Source organism: Juglans microcarpa x Juglans regia, chromosome 1D, assembly GCF_004785595.1.
Source record: "Juglans microcarpa x Juglans regia isolate MS1-56 chromosome 1D, Jm3101_v1.0, whole genome shotgun sequence".
NCBI lineage: Eukaryota > Viridiplantae > Streptophyta > Magnoliopsida > Fagales > Juglandaceae > Juglans > Juglans microcarpa x Juglans regia.
The window spans coordinates 37,407,941-37,429,452 of record NC_054594.1 but is presented as its reverse complement, the minus strand read 5'-3'; the positions used below and the strand labels follow the sequence as shown (position 1 = coordinate 37,429,452).

At 36.5% G+C, this 21,512-nt stretch overlaps 1 protein-coding gene and 1 pseudogene across 2 annotated transcripts; both read left to right on the top strand.

Moving 5' to 3' along the window:
* The first annotated feature begins 7,441 nt into the window (after positions 1 to 7,441).
* Positions 7,442 to 12,059, top strand: LOC121251859 (serine/threonine-protein phosphatase PP1-like). 2 transcript variants are annotated; one of them, XM_041151259.1, is made up of 4 exons: positions 7,442 to 8,120; positions 9,853 to 10,412; positions 10,493 to 10,751; positions 10,808 to 11,712. In XM_041151259.1, exons 1-3 carry the CDS (start codon positions 7,946 to 7,948, stop codon positions 10,640 to 10,642), a joined length of 885 nt encoding a protein of 294 aa, XP_041007193.1. In that variant the 5' UTR covers positions 7,442 to 7,945; the 3' UTR covers positions 10,643 to 10,751; positions 10,808 to 11,712. The 2 variants fall into 2 exon arrangements, with proteins under 2 accessions (XP_041007193.1, XP_041007187.1); XM_041151253.1 differs by having other exon boundaries at positions 7,444 to 8,120; positions 10,493 to 10,711; positions 11,655 to 12,059.
* Positions 12,060 to 12,387: 328 nt separating this feature from the next.
* LOC121247175 lies at positions 12,388 to 21,512 on the top strand (annotated as a pseudogene).

Below are 21,512 nucleotides of genomic sequence, written 5' to 3'. Positions count from 1 at the left end.
GTTCTAATCCTACTTTCTATGAGCTGCATTTTATGTTCTATGTCAATCCTGTTCGTCCCATCCCAACCTTTTTATCCTCAAAACTCTTTGAATTTCAACCTTGAAATTAATTTCCAACTCTTAGAGTGATAAAGAGAAAACTAAAAAAAGACATTAAATCCAGAAGCAATTAATTCAACACTCACCTTTGTCATAAAGAAGGCATGGAACCCGTATGGAACTCGGTGGGGCAACTCAACAACTGCAATAGGATCAGCTGACATTGTTTTTGCATCAATTACATGCACTGATCATGATTTTCTGCATATTTTTAAATCAAGATTTGAGACTATGTCCTCTTCATAAAAAGAAAAAGTAAAAAAATCAAACTTAAAATCAGAGTCATTAAAAAAATAAAGATTTGAGACTTTCAATAATATGGCCTTTCAGTATTGAGCTTTCATCAGCCGCTTCCAGAAATTACCAGAATTTTTGCAATCTTGAACAGATCTATCACCAAAATTTGATGGATACCTGCAAGTGTAGCTCTCATTAACCCTTGGGAAATCAACAGCATATGCCGATAACTTCTTCTGTGAAGCTAGACCAGTTTTCATATTGAATCTCATCTCATACCTGAAAAGAATACTGTCAGAAATACTGAGGCATGCATAGAGCTTTCAGTTTTCAAAAAATGGGAAAAAGTTTTCCTACAGCTCGTTGCAGAAGTTTTCAAGATTTTCTTTTGATAGTCCCACTGACCATGTCCAGATTTGGATTCTCAGGGCGACAAGTCCCACACGAACTTAGAATTTCCTGCTGCTTATGAGTATTGATACCCACAACACATTTTCACAACACATTACACAACAATGTTATAAGATAAGGGTATGTGTCATTTTAAATTATGAAACTGGTTTTAGGGTCCTGAGTTTTATGTTTTAACAATATAAATACACACACCTATGCACATATATACCACTGTTAATTATCGGTCAGTCGCAATCTTACCTAACATTAAAGTTTCACAAAACTTCCACCATACTTAACCGTCACATTTGTGTGCTTATCTTTCTTTTAGTTATTCTGTGATAACTTAACAACAGTGTGAATTAAGATAAATATGATGAGCATTGAAGAGTTTTTATAAATCGAAAAACATTGCAACCAATCACTAGTTCAGGTGGTTTGATTGCTCAAGTATAAAATTCATTAGGATATCCAAATTGGCGCAACTGTTTGGGGGTGAGAAACTGCAATTTTTCACACACACAAATGAAAACTTATTATACTGGAAATATGTATCTGCTTCAAGCTCAGTACTGAAGAGCTAGAGAGGGACTCTTTTATTTTTGTGGTATTTCCATCCAAAAGTAGTGCAGTTGTTATTTGGGTCAATTTGTGATTGTCAATATAAAATTAATGTTGTTGGTTTGCACCTCTTCGCTCTATTTTCAGGAACTTGGATACCGTGAATCCATAGCATCCTTATAAGCCAACATTCCCACGCTGTAAGATTAAAAAACAGTCCTTTTCAACACCCAAAACTCTTCTATGGAGAACCCATAAGGAAATCCAAACCTAGATTTTTCTCGCGTTCAGAGAGTAACTATCTCTAAATTACGCACACAAGTCTATCATAAATGATGTTAGTAATTTGGACCTCTCAAATTCACTTCAGGATTCACTTTTTGGTAAAATATGAAGAAAAATAGAGAAATAATAACAACACAAGAATTTACGTGGAAACTCCCAAAAACAGGAGAAAAACCACCAGACTCAGAGAAGAAAATATACTATGTAAAAAATTATTACAATCACACAATTTTTCTCTTCACCCCAAATGACACCCACAAAGCTTTCCCACTAGTAAAACTTTAACTCTTACCTCTTTCCTTTTTACAAGAAAAGGCTAATAGAGGACTTTTCTTAGAGTCACAAGTTACTAATTAAACTTATGACTTGATATAATTAACTAAGAGGTCAAGCATCCTATTTATAAGCCTTGAGGCCTGCTCCTCAATTCTCTCACACCGATGTGGGACTCCAAAAGAGCAAACCTAACAAATGACTGCCAAATGAAACTAAATCACAACGCTGACGGTAAACACAAAATGACCAAAAATAGTAGCCAGGGATCAAAGATTTTAAGCAGTGTGATAAAATAGCTGTACACAAACAAAAACACATACTAAGAACTATTGAATGAACCAAATCCTACAAATGCAATCTGAAATTCACACAACTTGTCAAATCCACAGTGAAATTAATCATTTTTAATTTTTTATCTATGAAGTGAAATTAAGCTTTTAAACCCAGAATTACCAATCCAGCTAACCATAAGCCAGGCAAATGCTACCTGTGATACACAATCCACTCGCCAATTATAAGCTTTGACATTATAAAATAATTGGAAAAATCAAAGAGAAGCCTAAAGATATGATTTCAAATCAAGCCCAGCCCCATGTGCCTAGTAACTTCAAAATATCTACTTCCAATTAATTGGACGACGGAGCTTTTACTTTGAGGAAGAAGCATCCTCACCCTTATCAAACCTTGTCAGGCCCCATTAACAAATAAAACCCTTAAAACCCAAGGCTAAAACTACACAAGTCAGAACGAAAAGTACGTACACAAGTGGAAAATTTATTTCTTTCATTTATATGATTCTCTTTAAAATATTAGGAGTTCAAATCAAAAGATATAGAGAGCTTATACCACGCATCCCGATCGAAAAAAAAAGTGAAAACACTGAAAATGATACTTGAAGGAAAAAATAATATAAAATTTACCCTTGTTGAAATTATCAAAAGAAATACCTCAAGTTCCTTTGGTTCCTCTGGACAAGCATTCGATAGTGCAGTAAGAGAATTTTTTTTTTTTTTTTTAAGAGAAATTTGAAGATGCTATTCAACTCATGAAATGTACGATATGCTCTGCTCCTTATAGACAACAAATAATGGAATGAAAATAATGAATAAAAAAAATACATTTACAGCTCAATGCAACAACTCTTAAAACAAAAAAGTGTGAGTAATAGGCGAGCCATTGTTGATTTGGTCCTGCTCAAAAAAAGTGTGATTAGCATAAGTTTATTTTTAAAACTTTTCTTGTGTCTAGGAGAGAAACCATGTAGTTTGTAGCATTTTTCTTTGGTATGTTCAGGAATGCGACAATGCGAGCAAATAGGGAGACTTGGATTAGCTTTGAAACATCATTCCATAGAATGACCAGAGGTATTGCAGTGAGAGCAATACGATCTGTCCTTGTGAGATGAAGACTGGTTTCGTTGGTTTGGTCCTCTTATGGCCATTGTCATTGGTGCAGGGATGGAATGAAGCTGCCTGCGTTGTTCTTCTTGTTGGATTAAAAATAAAACATGATTCAATATGAGAAGAGAGTCATATAGAAGAATATGTGCTCGAATAGAGTCATAGGAGTCTTGGAGCCCCATCAAGAATAGCATAACTTTACTACGATGATTGTAATCCATCAAAATCTTCATCGAGCCACAGGTGCATAGAGGCATTGGCTCATAAATCTCGAGTTCATCTCAATAACTCTTCAGTGTGTTGTAGTAGATGCTCACAAAATCAGCATCTTGTACCAAGGATGAAATGGCTTTTGTGAGTTAGAAAATGCGTGGTGCATTTTGGATGGAAAACTGCCCACGAAGGTCATTCTAGACATTAGCAATAGTATCAACATGTGCAATAGTTGATCTATGCTCAAAACCAATAGAGTGTTGAGTCCAAGCAATTATCATATCATTGTAGCGCTTCCATGGAGTAAAGAGAGGGTTAGATGCATTAGTGGGCTTAGAAATATTACCATCAATGAAGCCGAACTTGTTCTTGATGTTGAATGCGCGCCTCATAGTCCTTGTCCAGGTTACATAATTTTCGGTCATTAAGAGGTCGGGAACCAGTGGAGAAAAGGCACCCACACCAGGTTGGATGAAGTATAGGCTTGCTAGATTATAAGGGTTAGTCTCAGGGTTGGGAGGGGTTTGCATGTTTGGATCGATATTGGGATTTCTTGACTCATTGCTCTGGTACCATAATGGAAGTGATGCAGAGGTAGAAGAAGAAATGTAATAACAGAATGAATAATGACACCCACAAAGAACATGTATTTCTTTGACCCCTCTAATCTTGAAGAAGCCAACCCAAACCTCACTAAGATGCCTCCTTCCTCAAGTTCCTTCGTCATTATTCCTTAACAGACCGTTCCACGCAGATCAAGTAGAACCAGAAAAGCTCCTGTATATTTGTAGGACTTTCATTGTCAACAAGCTGCAGCACCTATGTCCTCCCAGTCGGCGTCCAAGCTGCAAGGTCCACCTCATTCTTCCACCAAAGGTTCAAATGTTCGTTTCCCTCTATCTTCATCTCTTTCTTATAATTCTCTTTCACCCAAATTCAAAGCTTTCACTAGTTCCATATCACTGCACACTGAGCCAACTTCTTACACCCAAGCCATCCAATATCCAATTTGGCGTGAGGCAATGAAGCAAGAGCTTAGTGCACTTGAGCTTAACGAGACTTGAATCATTGTTGATTTACCTCCTAAAAAACAATTGATTGCAAGTGGGTTTGTAAGTATAAATTCAAGGCGGATGGAACAATAGAACGAGTTAAAGCTCGCTTGGTTGCAAAGGGATTTACACAGCGTGAGGAAATCAATTTTCATGATACTTTCTCACCTGTTGCTAAGTTAGTGTCTATTTGATGTCTCGTTGCAGTAACGACAATTAAAGGCTAGGATCTTCAACAACTTAACGTGAATAACGCCTTCCTCTATAGCGAACTCGATGAAGAGATTTACATGCGATCACCTCCAGGTCATCCTTTAGCCAAAACAAGCCAAGTAAGTCGATTACAAAAGAGCCTTTATGGCTTAAGACAAGATTCACAACAGTGGAATGCCAAGCTCTCATCCTCTTTAATTGAATTTGGGATCATTCAATCCAAAGCAGATTACAGCTTGTTTACTAAGTGCACGACAACATCTTTTACTGCACTCCTTTTCTATAGATGATATAGTTCTGATGAGTTCAGATGTTCAATCAAGTGATGTTGTAAAACAATTATTGGAAACAAAATTTAAAATCAAAGATCTCAACAGCCTCAAGTATTTTCTTGGCATGGAGATGGGGCGTTCAAAGGCAGGAATACAACTTTGCCAGCGAAAATATGCATTAGACATCCTTTTCGAAACAGGGTTGCTAGCATCTAAGCCATCCCATTTACCTATGGAACCCAACATCAAGCTCAGTAAAGATGAAGGTGAAATTTTCAATGATCTTGTTTTATACCAAAAATTGGTTGGCAAACTTTTTTATCTCACAAACACGAGACCAGATTTGAGTTAGAGTGTACACTTGCTAAGTCAATTCATGGAAGCCCATCATGTCCTTCACTATAATGCAATTATGAAGGTTATCGAATATGTGAAATGTACTCCAGGACATGGTTTATTTTTCTCTGCTGATTCCAAGCTAGAACTAGTCGCTTACTCTAATGCGAGCTGGGCAAGTTGCCCAGACACAAGACATTTGACCACTGTGTCTGGGCAATTCTCTTGTTTCCTGGAAATCGAAGAAACAGACCATTGTGTCCAGATCATTTGCAGAGTCTGAATATAGAGCAATGACAACTGTAGTTTGGAGCTTTCATGGCTTCGATATTTTCTTGTTGATTTATGCATCATCATCTCAAAACCTGCAACTTTGTATTGTGACAACTTGATAGTTATTCACATCGCTACAAACCCCGTCCTTCACAAACAGACGAAGCATATTAAACTAGATTGTCATCTAGTTTGAGACAAAATATCAGATGGGCAGGTGGTAACAACTCACATTTTTTCCCACCTTCAGTTGGTAGACCTGCTTACTAAGCCTCTTCATTCTCCTGTCTTCACTCGACTCTTATCGAAGATGAGAGTCATTAACATATACTCTCTCTCCATCTTATGGGGGGATGTTGAAATTACTAGAAGAAATCCCTCAGGTTCCTCCAGACAAGTATTCGATAGTGCAGTAAAGGAATAACCCTTGTGAAGCACAATAATTGTCGAGGGAAGATAGAATGTTGATCTCGACAATTTAGGGCAAAAATTGTGACTGTAAAGAAGTTGGTGTTCCTCTGTGTTGCTGATGCTTTCGATGGATTCTCTACAAATGGAAAGGAAAGAAAATGGGAGGGAGGGAAAGAAAAAAAGGTGGGTCTTTGTGGACAAATGGAAGCTGAGGATTAGAATGAAAGAAAGGAAAAGAAAATGGGAGGGAAAAAGGAGTGGAGAGGGAAAAGAAAATGGGACGGAGAGTATGCGATTTGGCATAAGAGAAAATGAAAAGAAAAAAAGAAGAAAGGAAAATGGGGGAGCTGAAAGACAAGAGAAGAAAGAGACGTTGAAGCCGATTTTAGACAATAAAATAATGTTTGAAAGAGTAATAGTAGCTGCCTAAATTTAAAAAAATAAATAAAAATACTGTAGCTCAAAGTTCAAGCCAGCTACTCTAATATAGATTAATTTTAATATAATTAACTGTAATTTGATGAGTCACTGCCTCATGTTCTTAAACTTTTGTTCTTTTAAAAAAACAAAATCAAAATCTGAGCACATTTTACTTTTGGATGTAGAAGCTTCAAGCACTTAACAATGAAAAACATATTTTGTGTTGTAGAGCTGTAATCTGATCCATCTGGAATATCCCACTAGGTGGAAAGTTGGGCCATTTGCGCCTGTTGAGTTGGTTTGGTTTCGACGGTTGACATCGAATGCCACTCAGTGTTGTAGGCCGATGTTGTAAAGCCCACATTCGGCACATGTATTTTGTAATGACAACAACATTCATTTTAGGCCCAAACTTATTCATTTTGGACTTGCAACAATCAACAAATTTATATGGAGTCATTTATTTGTCAAGTTGTACAAATCAAGCACATTACCCTTCTTTTGATCAGAATTATGAAAAACAACCGCTTATTCTAACAGTTTAAATTGATAAAAATATGTAAATTTTATTATTTATATTTATATCTTAACATTAACTAGGTGCTATATGAAAGAAAAAAGAGTAGTGCTACCATGTACTTATAATTTTATTTACACTTTTACTTATGATACTCATTTTATTAGAGAGTATATAATAAAGAAAAAAAAATCATAAGCGAATGGGAATGCTTGGATAAACAATCCTCTTGTTGGATACATTGGAGAGATATATTTTTAATAGCATGAACAACGAAATTATAAGAAGCTTTTAGAATATGAAAACTTTGAATTATCTATAAAAAAGAAACTTATACAAAATATAATATAAATGTTTATTAATTAATTTTAAATAGACTTTGCACATATTAAGAAAAATTATTGACTCCACTACTGGTTGTAATAGGTGTGTCATTATGTCGTACAAAAATCTTATTACAATAACAAACGCGTGAGGACGGATTTGCTTTAGATGAACAAGTGGATCGATTGCTAGCCACAACTGAAAAAGATTCTGCGAGCGTCGATTCTCTTTTTCCAGTACCTATATCTAATTCCGGGTTTAAACTTTCGAAGTGCGTAAAGATGTTCAAAATCTCAACATGGGTCATCCTCGGCGGCCTGCGTTGTCTTCGAGTCAGTGAGTTCTTTGGGGTCCCGCACTCACAAGTCCCCCCCACTTCTCTCAGCCCATCCTTCCCTCAGCCAGTTCTCTCTCTTTCTCTTCTCGCGTGAGGCTCTCGCTCTTTGGGATTCTAGTTTCTTCCCTTTTCTCTCCGAAGAATATATTCTTTACTATCAAATTCAATGGCTTTCGTTAGAGCTCTCTCTCTCCAAAACGCATGAACGCAATTGCGACCCAAGAAGAATCTAAAAGTGGCTGTTCTTTATTCTTCTCTGTCTTTCCTTTGCTCTGCCCCCTGATCTGAAGAAGATAAAATTTTGGGGGTCAAAGAACAACCCAGATATGGAAACTGCAGTTCTGGATGATGTAATTAATAGGCTCCTTGAAGTTAGAGGGAGCCCGGGGAAGCAGGTCCTGCTTTCTGAGGCTGAGATCAAGCAGCTTTGCGTTGTCTCTAAGGACATATTTTTGAGGCAGCCTAATCTTTTGGAGCTTGAAGCTCCCATCAAGATCTGCGGTATCTTTTCATGAACCCTCCGTGCTCTATTTTTTTGTTTAAATTCGGATTACGATATTTTTCGTGCGCGTTGATTTGGGCCTGGATCAAATTCTGAGTTTGATTTAGGAATTTTGTGTTGGGGGTGTGAATTCAGTTTGTGTTCTTAGATTTTTAGTTTATTTTTTGTTTCAAGTATGATCCTATCATAAGCTGTACGCATGGATAACTTCAATACATACCGGAAAAAGGTAAAAGGAAAAAGAAAAAGTGCTGTGGCTATGTTCTGAAATAGTTTCAAACGTTTGCTACTGATAGAATATAGATGTCCAGAAGAAATAAATTTCTCGTTTGATGTTGGTGATTAACAAAATATCATCGCGACGTTGGGAATTCTGTCCTGGGTATGGATTAATTTGCTTATTTTTCACTATATTGTGTTCATATCTCAGCTAGTAAATTTCCTTATGAAAACATATACATGAACCACCTTATTAAAAAAAAAGAAAAAAAAAAAGAAATGAGAACAATTTGAAACAAAAAAGGCTGGAATTGCTTAGGAAGTTGCTCAAGTTTCTGAGTGTCAATTAAAAGTTAGGGTTCCCAAATATTTGGTACATTTTCTTGTGCAATAATTTAGCTGCAGTAAGGATTTTGGTTTTATAACTTTTTTAGAAAGAAAATATTTTTAAAATTTTTTAATCATAGTACCCTTGATTTAATATGGGATGGTGGTGAACAGGATTCCACAATGCTTGGGAGATAGAAATTCTTGTAATTTATAATAATTTTATGGAGCTCCAATTGTAACCTTGACTTATGCTTTTGGAGTTAGGCCCAAATGTGGCTTTGATTTTCCTTGGGTAATTACAAATAGTATCAAAATCAATTCCAATCAAAAGTATGAGGCTTGAGCCGTGCCACTTGCAATGGAATGGCTTGATGAGGACATCAAGAATTTAATGGGGGGAGATTATAATGACTTTAATTTAGTATAATGCGGTAGTGAATCAGATCCCATATTACTTGGGAGGAAGAAGCTCTTGTGATTTATTGTGAGGAAGAAGCTCTTGTGATTTGTAATTATTCTAAGGGCTTCAATTGTAACCTTAAATAGTTCTCCAATTGTAACCTTAACTAGTTCTTTTAGAGTATAAGGTATTCCACCAGATGTTATTTGGGCATTCAACATGTTTTCTAGGTGGATAATTGCCATAAAATCGAATGATTTAGGTCTATTCTCTTTCTTTTGTCACGTTTTCAAGTACTGTAAAATGAATTCCCAGCTCCTGCCCTGGAAGTCAACTTTGAAATGCATGTTAATGTTGCAATTCCCTATTTATTCGAATTACATAACTCCAATTCTCTGTGTTTTCTAGTCCAACCACTTCACTCCTCCAAGTGCAAAGTTATTGTTCTTCCCCCCCAAAGACAGATCTGGATGGAAATTGCACATCTCACATGTAGATTCAGTATCCTATATTTTGAGGCTTATTATATTTATGGGTCTAGCATGCATAGGTGATGCTCTTGTATATATCCCGTATACTTGGGCCTTTATCTATTTTATGATCAATAAAATTTTGTTTACCGATTAAAAAAAAAAATATTTGTGGTTATTGCATGTCAGAGGCATTTTTTAAAAAATCTCATAAGAGTGCTGGTTCATTTACTTCTAGTTTTTACCGTTTCACCCTGTTAGTAAGATAATCTTGAATATATGTCTTATATGTTACTTCCTTTATGTTACCAGGGGATATTCATGGTCAGTATTCTGATCTTCTGAGGCTTTTTGAGTATGGTGGATTTCCTCCGCGCTCTGATTACTTATTCTTGGGGGATTATGTAGATCGTGGAAAGCAAAGCCTTGAAACAATATGCCTTCTCCTTGCATATAAAATAAAATATCCAGAAAACATTTTCCTTTTGAGGGGAAACCACGAATGTGCTTCTATAAACCGCATCTATGGTTTTTACGATGAGTGTAAACGAAGATTTAACGTTGGAATCTGGAAAATATTCACAGATTGTTTCAATTGCCTACCTGTGGCAGCTCTTATTGATGGAAAGATACTCTGCATGCATGGGGGACTTTCTCCTGACTTGCACAATTTGGATCAGATAAGGAATTTTCGGAGGCCTTGTGAAGTTCCAGACACTGGTTTACTATGTGATATTCTCTGGTCTGATCCTAGTAAAGATATTCAGGGGTGGCGGACGAATGATAGGGGAGTTTCCTATATCTTTGGTGCTGATATAGTGACAGAATTTCTTCAGAAGCATGATATCGACTTAATTTGCCGAGCTCACCAGGTTTGAAATGTGTTTTCACGGTAAACAATATCAGACGACCAAGAATGCCTTTAAATTCTGACTAGTATTTATATATGCAGGTCGTGGAAGATGGATATGAGTTCTTTGCTAGTAAACAACTTGTAACCATATTTTCTGCACCTAATTATTGTGGAGAGTTTGACAATGCTGGTGCCATTATGAGTATAGATGAGACTCTAATGTGCTCTTTCCAAATATTAAAGCCTTAAGATAAAAGGTCAATGTTTGGCTTTGGGAACACATCTTCAGCTAAGTCTGGTACTACAACAAAAATAAAGGTATTTTTATTCCAAATCGCCTATCTTACAGTAATAGTGACGGTATTTCATTATCAGTGTGGATCTGAGGGCGGAAAGCACTGCAAAATAATTGGTCAAATAATCCTCCTGAAACCATGTTGAAGTACCATGATCTGCTTTCTTCCCTGCACCCCCAACTGCAAAAAAAAAAAAAAAAAAGTGGTGGGAAAAAGAAAAATAAAGGTCCCTAACAAAAATAAATAAATAAAGGCATTCAGGTCTTTTAACTATCAAACATTGATCCATTGCTTGACCAAATCTTGGGTCAAACAAATCAGAGAATTTGATCGATTGTCTTGCTCTCAATATAAATTTGACCCGGTCTTGTTGCTTTAGGCACCCACGATTATGGTATATGTCACTAAGGATTCAGGGTAGCCCGGGTGCAAGCTCAAATGCATGATGTCGGAAAAAAACTACCATCTAGTTGTTGCAGTCTCTGATAGCTCTTCACTCCTAAGACATCCCAAAGTGTTTCAGTGTGTCCAAGATGGGAGTTCGACACCTTTTCTTTATCAAAATTTGCTACAAATTACATTCATTATTCTTGTTAAGAATATAATACAAATAAAAGTTTTTGGTATAAGTGAAGATTTCACATGGTATAATAGGCAAATGTTCTGAGTTCAAACCCAGACTCTATACTTTATCCTATTTAATTAAATATTTTACGTGTTGAGCCCACTCATTGAGAGGGAGTTTGGCCCACACCTGATAGGAAGAGCTAGATTTAATTATTTGTATCATATTCATAATAATTCTTTGCTCTCACTGTTCTCCTGTAGTGGTTGTCTCATTCATAGAGATTTTCTCTTTCTTGTTGCTATGTATTAGGCTAGAAATTACCTTGCACTTTGACATTAATACATTTGACCCCTAATGGTCCTATCTAACACTCCAATTTGTTTTCCCCTTCCTTTAGTCGTTTCTTGGTGCCAAGGTATGAGAAATTCGCTAAGGAAAAATCTGAAGGAGGAAGCTTTCTCTTTTTTTTTTTTTTTAATTTAATTTTTGGTATGTGGAACATCGCCCAAGTGTTTGTCTAAGAAATCTGAGGGTGATATTCCACTGGAAAGGTTTCAGAAGGCTGCGATCTTCCCATTCCCATGTACAATACTAGATGGAGTGCAGTAATGCCAGAGTTATTTCATTTTCCCTTTCTTGTTCAGTTTTTTATTTGTTATTTTCGTATTTCCTCAATGGAGCGTTTGACGAAAAATTGAATTGTCACATTGTTCTTAAAATTCAGGCGAGCCGTGTGTTTGCCATTTAGTTTTTAATTTGAAAACTGAATACGCTTGACCTTCACAAGGTCATTTTTAGATTTATATTTCAAGTGGAAATGCATTGGTTTGATCTTCCAAAAGTAAAGCCGCAACTTAAATGATATCAGTCGGATTAGGATGAGCATGAATATTCATTGGGATTTTATCATGTTCTAAGCCTACTCAATGTCGTCTTAGCATTAAAAATAGTAATTTCTCTCGTCACTAATTGGCTAGGTTGGATGTATAGCTATGATAATAGATATCAACAACGGTAAGCTTTGAGATGACACCCCAGTCCCCAACAATACAAACCTCGGGTCCGAGAGATCAGAGCTTTCGGTCCCAGTAATTTGTGTCCAAGCTGAAACTAGTTAAGACTCTTGGAATATGGTTGGATCTATCGAGCTCTGCGTCAATTTGGACCGGTATTAGAAGCAAGTTCTGTGCTCCAGCTCGTAGATGATTTTGTGGCTACCATGGAAGTGATGCTTTCGTTTCATTACTAACTGAGATCCAATGAATCAAAAGAAGACAGACTTTTGTTTGTCTATGATAATGAAATAGAGAGAAAAAGTCGACGTGAGTCGCTAAAATGGTATTTGGTCATTGGCCTATAGATTTCAAATGACAAGGGATATAGCGCTATGTATGTTTGTGGGATAAGACAAATTAAGAACAAAAATTGCCGTCCATGGTCCCAAAACCAGGAATTTTCTTTTCTTTTTTGCACCCTTTATCACCATCCATATCCTCATGCTTCTCTCGCACGGACCTCAGCCTAATTTTGATTAGACTTTCGTAGCATTATAAAGTGCATGATTCCATAATGGACCACTCAAAACTAGTCCCAACTCGCCTACACATCCCACTTTAAGCACGTCCAAAGTGAACTTAAACCAACCAGATTTCACCATTATCTTTTGCTGTGTTTGCTACTTTGAGTATTCAAATACAAATAAATTCAAAGTAAGCGCTAAAAGCCAGTGCATGACTTGCAGAGTGGTCCTCGGCTAGCTAGCTTTTGTGATGCGTATTCTTTCTACTACCACAATGGAAATGGACCAAACAACAATCTCTCTTTTTCCTGATGGGGGTGAGTACTTTTCATTCTTGTTGACTTTTGAACCTGAGAATTGGGAATCTTATCTCCATCGCCAATTGCGTATGTGTGGGGTTGGCTCCCGTGAAACATCTTTTGCTTGATCCGTCTGTGAATTTTGATTATGACACTGATGCTTTGGATATAAGAAGTATTTCATCTCATCTTATTTCATTATTATGATTTTTTTAAATTTTTATATAAAATATAAATTTTTTCAAATTTTAAAATAATAATAATATTAAAAAATAATATTTTATTCAACTTTTAATTTTAATATCAATTTATTTTATCTCAATTTACTGTTCAAACAACATCTAAGTTGATTTTATAAGATGAGAGCTAGGAAAAGTCATCATGGATATGCAGATTTTTTTATTTTTTATTTTATTTTCCAAATTAGCCTCCGGTCGTAGACGTTTAGATTTGGCAATAGAAAAGGTATGTATGCATCAGGTCGGTTTGGGCAGCTATAGCCCAACCCATATCCAACCTGTTTGAATAATAAGCACAGTCCAAGCTGACCCAAATCCGATTTGGGTTTATTTATTTCCTTCCTAATCCAATCCCAGCTCGATTTATAGTTGTAAACTTCGAAGGTTATGCACCAATCCGAGTCAGATACACCCAAAGTGATTGTTACAAGTGCGAAAATTATTTCCAACTAAGGTATTATCGTATTTAGAGTACTTATTCGTATACATTGACAACTTATAGTTGAAGTGTGAAATTGATATTAAAAGCAATTACTTAAAAAAAAGTAAACTTTTAGTTCGAAAGATTTTCCTCATTCTAAAATGGATAATAATAGTACTCTTACATCTCATTTATTTTTATTTTACTATCTATCTATTTTTTTTAGTAATACTATATACCACACTCTCATATTATTTTGATTATATTAAGTAGTACGTGTCATATTTATCATCATTAAATGATAAATAAATATGTAATAAATGATCATTTACATTTTACTTAGTGGGATGAAAGTGGGATGATAGTATGGTATATAGATTTTTTTTTTTTTCATTTTGTTATTTGAATCTGGATTAACAATCTCATTGACCTTCTTGCATAATTTAAATGAAAATAAATTCAATCAACTAACGTAATCATGTAATTTAATTTATAACAAATTTAATTTTATAAAAATTGACTCAAAGAGTAAAAGAATGTCAATTTTTATAAAATTAGAATTATTTTTAACTAAATTACATGAATACGTTAGTTGATTAAATTTATTTCCTTTTAGATTATGTGAAAAGATCATGTTCTAAGATTTTTAATACAAATTCAAAGAACAAAATGAAAAAAAAAAAAAAAAAAAAAAAAAAACTGGATAGTAAAGATATCATTGTCCGACTAAAATATGCAATGACTTGATAATTGTTGCGCTCTTACCCAGGGTTGGCGAAAAAGTATTAATTACTAAATTCGAGAAAAAAGGGGAAAGAATAAAAAATAAAAAAGAGTATGAGCATCTGAGTTCGAGTTCGGTCTACATTATTAGTGAAAAAATCATTGTTATAATCTGTTAAAAGTTAAGAGACATTGTCTACTACTTAATTATATATTCACTATAACTGATTTTGTCTACTCATTTCATTGAAAAAATATATACTCATTAATGATCTTTTCACAGGACGTAAACCAATCTATAAAAACCAATAGAGTTGACATTTGAGTAATAAGGTTTGGAAAATGAGTTAAAATGAGATGAGTTAAAATGAATTAAAGTTGAAAGTTGAATAAAATATTATTTTTTAATATTATTATTGTTTTAAGATTTGAAAAAGTTGAATTGTTTATTATATTTTGTATAAAAATTTAAAAAAATTATAATGATAAGATGAGATTAAATGTTTTTTATATCCAAACCTCGTCGCTCGGGACTATTGAAACTTGAGCTAATAACCATTAATAGAATTCACTACTATTTACAAATTATCACTACTATTCACAAATTTTTCATCTCATCTTGCTTCATTTGTATAACCAAACGAGGCCTAACATATAAAGGTCCAGGGTTAAAATAAAAAACCTCAAAATCAAGGCACTAAAAGAAAATTATCAAAAACCACACTTACATGTCTTTATTTACTTACGGCAATAAACTTTGTAAGCTCGGTTATTGAACAACAAAAATATATACTTCAGGTTCAAAGCGAAGAATGCAAGGCAGGCAACGGTAGACATGTCTAGTGTATTACAGGTGTGTTGTATCAAAACCACCCAAAATACACCCAATCACAAGATAGAGACAATATGTAAGTGATTCGACAATTTGCCTACATTCACTATAGCAGAAATAGTAGATTTCAAAGTGTTTGTACAAAATATACAAATTCCAACAAGATTATCTCTATCTCCACAAATGGCACTCTTTTATGTATTTCCCACAGACACTATTTCGTTTACAAATGATCTCCTTTTATAGGAGAAGCCTTAGGAGACAAACAGACAATAAAAATGGCTGTAAGAGACAAACTTGATATTTTGGAGACAATCTTGATATTTAGAGACAAGCTTGATATTTGGAGACAAACTTGATGTATGGAGCAGCTATCTAAGACTGTTGAGGAGCTACTGTTCACACTTAGGTTGAAATTAAACAATCACCCACTTCATCATGTCTGCCATATTAAGCTGCTGCAAACCGTTGCTTCCTCCAAATGATTTCACCCCTTATTTAAAATACTCGTTATATCTGCCATGAGAGATTTCTGCTATCAAATGTGCCCTAAGGCACCAACGCACTCGAAGGTGCTCAGCAGTGTGAGATATTGATCAATTCCAAACAGTGTTGGAATTTGATCTCTGTGACGACTTTCGTCAACATATCTGGTGGATTAACTTCAGTGCCAATCTTTTAAAGTAGAATGTCTCATTCATCTAATATCTCACGTATGAAATGAAAGCAGACATCTATATGTTTTGTTCGAGAATAATACACTTGATTCTTGGCCAGATGAATTGCACTCTAACTGTCACAGTAAACGGTAACCTCTTACTATTTAAAGCCCAAATCTGTTACCAATCCTTGTAACCAAATGGCTTCTTTCATAGCTTCTGTCACAGCCATATATTCAGCCTCTGTTGAGGATAGTGCAATTGTAGACTGCAAAATAGATCGCCAACTAACTGATCTTCCAGCCATAGATATTCAGTTGTCGATCGTCGTTTGTCAAGATCACCAGCATAGTCTGAGTCAACATATCCAGTTACTAGACTATCTTCACTTTTCTCAAACTTCAAACCAAGATCTAAGGTCTCTAGAATGTACCGTAGAATCCATTTAGCCGCATGCCAATGTGTCTTTCTAGGATTATGCATATATCGGCTGATTAAGCTGACGGCTTGGGAGATATCAGGTCATGTACACACCATGGCATACATTAAGCTTCCTACAACACTTGCATACAAGACATTTTTCATATAGTCCCGCTCTTCATCACTTTTAGGAGACTGCAATATACTGAGTTTGAAATATAGGGCCATTGGAGTACTTACAGGTTTCGTCTTCGAGTTCATGTTGAAAGGTTGTAGTACTCTCTCCAGATACTGCTTCTGAGTGAGGTGAACTATGCTTTTCACCCTATCTCTTTAATCTTCATCCCCAATATTTTTTGTGCTTCTCCTAGATCTTTCATTTCAAACTCTTGGCTCAATTGAGCTTTCAATCGATCTATCTCCACCTTGCTTTTACATGCAATCAACATGTCATCTACATATAAAAGCAAATATATGAAAGATCCATCTACAAGTTGTTCAAAATACACACAGTGATCGTATTGGCAACGAGTGTATTTCAAGTCAATCATGAAGCGATCGAAACGTTTGTACCACTGCCGAGGTGACTGCTTCAAACCATAGAGAGATTTCTTCAGATTGCAAACCAATTTTTCTTTACCAGCTTCTTTAAAACCTTCCAGTTGAGACATATAAATCTCTTCCTCCAGATCACCATGTAAGAAAGACGTCTTCACATCAGGCTGAGCTAACTCAAGATCATATTGTGCAACCAAAGCAAGCAATATTCGAATGGATGAATGTTTGACAACATGAGAGAATACCTCACTATAGTCAATTCCCTCTGTCTGAGTGTAGCCCTTGGCTACCAATCTAGTTTTGAATCGCACCCCACCTTTAGCAGCTTGATCATCTTTCTGATTGAAAACCCACTTACAACCAATTAACTTCTTTCTATTTGGAAGCGGCATAAGCTCCCATGTCTGGTTCTTATGAAGAGACTGCATCTCCTCGCTCATTGCACTTTTTCATTCAGTCTGTTCACAAGACTGTATGGCTTTTTTGTAAGTGGTTGGGATCTTATCTCCTTCAGCTGGAAGTGCATACGTCACAAAGTCTGCATAACATGCCGGTAAACGTGTCTCTCTTCTCGGCCTGTTTGTTGCAATTGATTCAGGTTGACTTGGAGATATCGTGTCTGGATTATCAACCTCAAGTTGTTCATGCTCTCCATTAGCGACTCCTGATTCTTTTGGCGTAATAAACTTCACCTTCTGCGACTCACAAGGTGCTTTGCTATCATGGCTGTCTTCATGGGAGTCTTTATGCTCATGTGACTTAAGCATCTTAGACTCGTTGAATGTAACATCTCTACTGACTATTACCTTCTTTAACTCTATGCACCAGAGTCTATGCCCTTTTACACCAGTACTAAAGCCTAAGAATTTTGCTTTCTTAGCTCTAGAATCAAGCTTACTTTCTTTAGCATGATAGTAAGCTGGACATCCAAAAATGTGTAAAGAGTCATAATCAGTAGCATATGTACCTTTCCATATTTTAATAGGTGTCTTCCCGCCATTGGTAGCTGCGGGTAATCGGTTGATGATGTGGCATACATATGTTACAGCTTTAGCCCAAAATTGTTTACTGAATCTAGTATCCAGTAACATATACCGTACTTTCTCTAGCAAAGTACGATTCATCCGCTCTGCCACGTTGTTTTATTGCGGTGTTCCTCGTACAGTGAAGTGTCTAATAATTCCCTCTTTTCGGCATACTTTCATGAAGGGGTTTAGAGTGTACTCACCTCCATTATCTGATCTGAGCCGCTTGATTTTTCTACCTGTTTGAGTCTCGATCATCTTCTTCCAATCAAGGAAGATCTTCAACACTTCATCTTTATGCTTCATCGTGTACACCCATACACGACGAGAATAATCATCAACAAATGTTACAAACCAATGTTTACCTCCCAAAGATACATTCTTGGTAGGTCCCCAAACATCAGAGTGTACATAGTCAAGTATTCCATGTGTACTATGGACTGCGGTTCCAAACTTGATCCACGTCTGCTTCCCTAATATACAGTTTTCACAAAAAGATAATTTATCAATTTTGGCACCTTTGAGTAAGCCTTGCTTTACAAGTGTTTGCAAAGTTTTTTCTCTAGCGTGCCCCATGCATATGTGCCAAAGCCTGGTGGTGTCAGCGTCGGTCTCATCTAGCTTCTCACAGGCTATGAAAGCTCTTCCACTAACAGTACTTCCTTACAAGAAGTACAGATTTCCTCGCTTTGAGTCCTTCATAGTCACTTGAATTTCCATTACCACCTTAAGAATTCCATCTTCTATGGTGATTCTGAATCCCTTTGAATCAAGAGTTCCAAGTGAGATAAGATTCTTCCGCAAGTCTGGAACGTATTGAACTTCTGTTAATGTCATGACGGTTCCATCATGCAGCTTCAGCCGGATACTGCCTATTCCTTGAGTCTTACAGGTATTATTATTGCCCATAAGTACTGCTCCGTCAATCTTTGTAAAGTCAGTAAACCAGTCCCGATTGGGACACATGTGATAGGTACATCCAGAATCCATTATCCATTCATCAGAATGACAAATAAATGATAAACATGTTAAGGTAAGATCTGCATCTTCATCTCTGTTGGCAACATTGGCTGTGGAGGGTTAGTTCTTCTGTTGCCCCTTCAGCTTGGGACAATCATTTTTTCAATGCATTTTGTTGTGACAAAAGGCACATTCATCTTTGGCAAGTCTTCTGCCGACTGATGAACCACGCGATGTAGCCCGTGTTCTCAATTGAGAATCCTTCTTCTTTTCTGGATACCTTGACTTCGGTCTCCCTCTTGCTATAAAGGCTTCATTTAATGTATTTAGCTGTACCTTCTTATCTTTTCTGCGGTACTCATTATTTATCAAAACACTAGATATATCGTTAAAACTAATATTTTCATTCCCATAGAAAAGTGTGGTAATCAAATGCTTATACGTATCAAGCAAGGAATTTAATAAAAGTAAAACCTTATCTTCATCTTGGATTTCTACATCCAAGTTTTGCAAATCAGATAGTATCTGATTGAAACTATTGAAATGTTCAGACATAGACATACCTTCTTGCAATTGCAATCTGAAGAGCTTCTTCTCCAAGTATAAGCGACTCTCAATACTTTTTGTCAAGTATTTTTCTTCCAATTTCAGCCAAAGTTCACTTGTTTTTATCTCTCATCACAAAATACTTCTGATCTTTAGCAAGGCACAAACAGATTGTACCACAAGCTTGTCGGTTAAGCTTGTCCCAATCCCTCTCCGTCATATCCTCCAATTTTTCTTCTAGCGTAATATCCAACTCTTGTTGGATCAAAACGTCCATGACTTCACATTGCCACATACCAAAGTTATTAGTTCCATCGAATTTCTCAACTTCAAATTGGGCATTTGACACCATGAATTTATGCCCAGAGCTACTAGCATTTTTAGAGCTCCTATCACCTACAATTTCTCTTTCTGATTCCATTTGAAAAATTACTTACCTTTGGAAAATGAATTTTAAAATTTCAACCGTACGGATGAGTCCAGAATTATCCAAATAGTTGGAAAGCACTATTGGATCATTGAAATCGAACTCCGAATGGCTTAGACAAGCCCAAAACAAATCTGAAATTTTGAACGGTTCAGATCGAACAGGAACAGAAGCAGAGAGTGTGGAGCGCGTGGCGAGACTGGGGAGTGTGGGCGCATGTATCTCACGCGTTGTCTTCCTCTGGAGCACGTGGGGGCGCGTGTATCTCATGCGTCGTCAACCTCTGGTGCGAGTTGGGGCGGTTGGGACGCGTGGGCGCGTGTATCTCACGTTCCTACCTTCTAGGAGCGCGTGTGAGGTCCTCCAATGTTCGTTTTCGATGTCGTTTGCGGCAACGTGTTCCTCTTGTCGAGACGAACCTCTTGGTGTAGACAAAAGTTTATTTGGATCAACTTGAATTTTCTGGGTAGCACAAAACCGAAGCTCTGATACCAATTATTGTATCAAAACCACCCAAAATCACACCCAATCACAAGATAGAGACAATATGTAAGTGGTTCGGCAATTTGCCTATATACATTCACTGTAGCGGAAACAATAGATTTCAAAGTGTTTGTACAAAATATACAAATTCCAATAAGATTATCTCTATCTCTACAAATGGTCCTCTTTTATGTATTTCCCACAGACAGTATTTCGTTTACAAATGATTTCCTTTTATAGGAAAAGCCTCAAGAGATAAACAGACAATAAAAGTGGCTGTAAGAGACAAACTTAATATTTTGGAGACGAGCTTGATATTTAGAGGCAAGCTTGATATTTGGAGACAAGCTTGTTATATGGAGCAGCTATCTAAGATTGTTGAGGAGCTACTGTTTACACTTGGGTTGATATTTAACAAGGTGGAGCTCGAAGTTAAAAAAGAAGAGGTAATAAGATTACTAGGAAACCGTATGGCTTATTCTCTCAAGAATTTGCGAGACGCCACGGGCTTCACCTGGTTGGAAAAGCCACTTGTTGGTTCTTGTAATTGGACATTGCCTACTATAGTCAAAACTTATTCCCAAAGGACATCTTCACTGCCTTTGGATGGCTTCCATCGCCACCAAATATGAGCGCCATTGAAGAGGTTTACAAGATTGCAAGGGCACAAACACTCGTATCTTTGTGCGGTCTTGCGCCAGGGTATTGGTTTACTGCGGCCTTCATTGATTAATGGTAGGGACGGTTTGTAATCCAATTGATGGGTTTCTTCTTCATGTCCGTTTTCATGTTTGCGCTTGCCATCCCTTATGATCACTGGAAACATGCAAGGACAACCATATGGGGTTTATCTTGTTGTACGCCTTCACCTTTTTCTTTGCCAACTTTGGACCCAATTCCAATTTCCACCACATTTATTCATGTGCCTGCAGGAATTTTCCCTGCAAGGTTAAGGTCTACTTGTCACGGAATATCAGCCGCCTCCGGGAAGGCTGGAGCTATTGTTGGTGCATTTGTGCTCTTGTATGCTGCTCAAAACACAAACCCACATCCCACAGATCATGCAGGGTACCCGCATGGTATTGGAGTGAAGAATACACTCCTTGTGCTCGGTGGGATCAATATGTTGGCCAATATGTTGTGA

Excerpts from the sequence above, each read along its gene's own strand:
- LOC121251859 (XM_041151253.1), top strand. The coding sequence starts at position 7,946 with ATGGAAACTGCAGTTCTGGATGATGTAATTAATAGGCTCCTTGAAGTT. Across the intron at positions 8,121-9,852 it reads AGCTCCCATCAAGATCTGCG|GGGATATTCATGGTCAGTAT; the intron begins GTATCTTTTCAT and ends TTATGTTACCAG. Across the intron at positions 10,413-10,492 it reads TAATTTGCCGAGCTCACCAG|GTCGTGGAAGATGGATATGA; the intron begins GTTTGAAATGTG and ends TTATATATGCAG.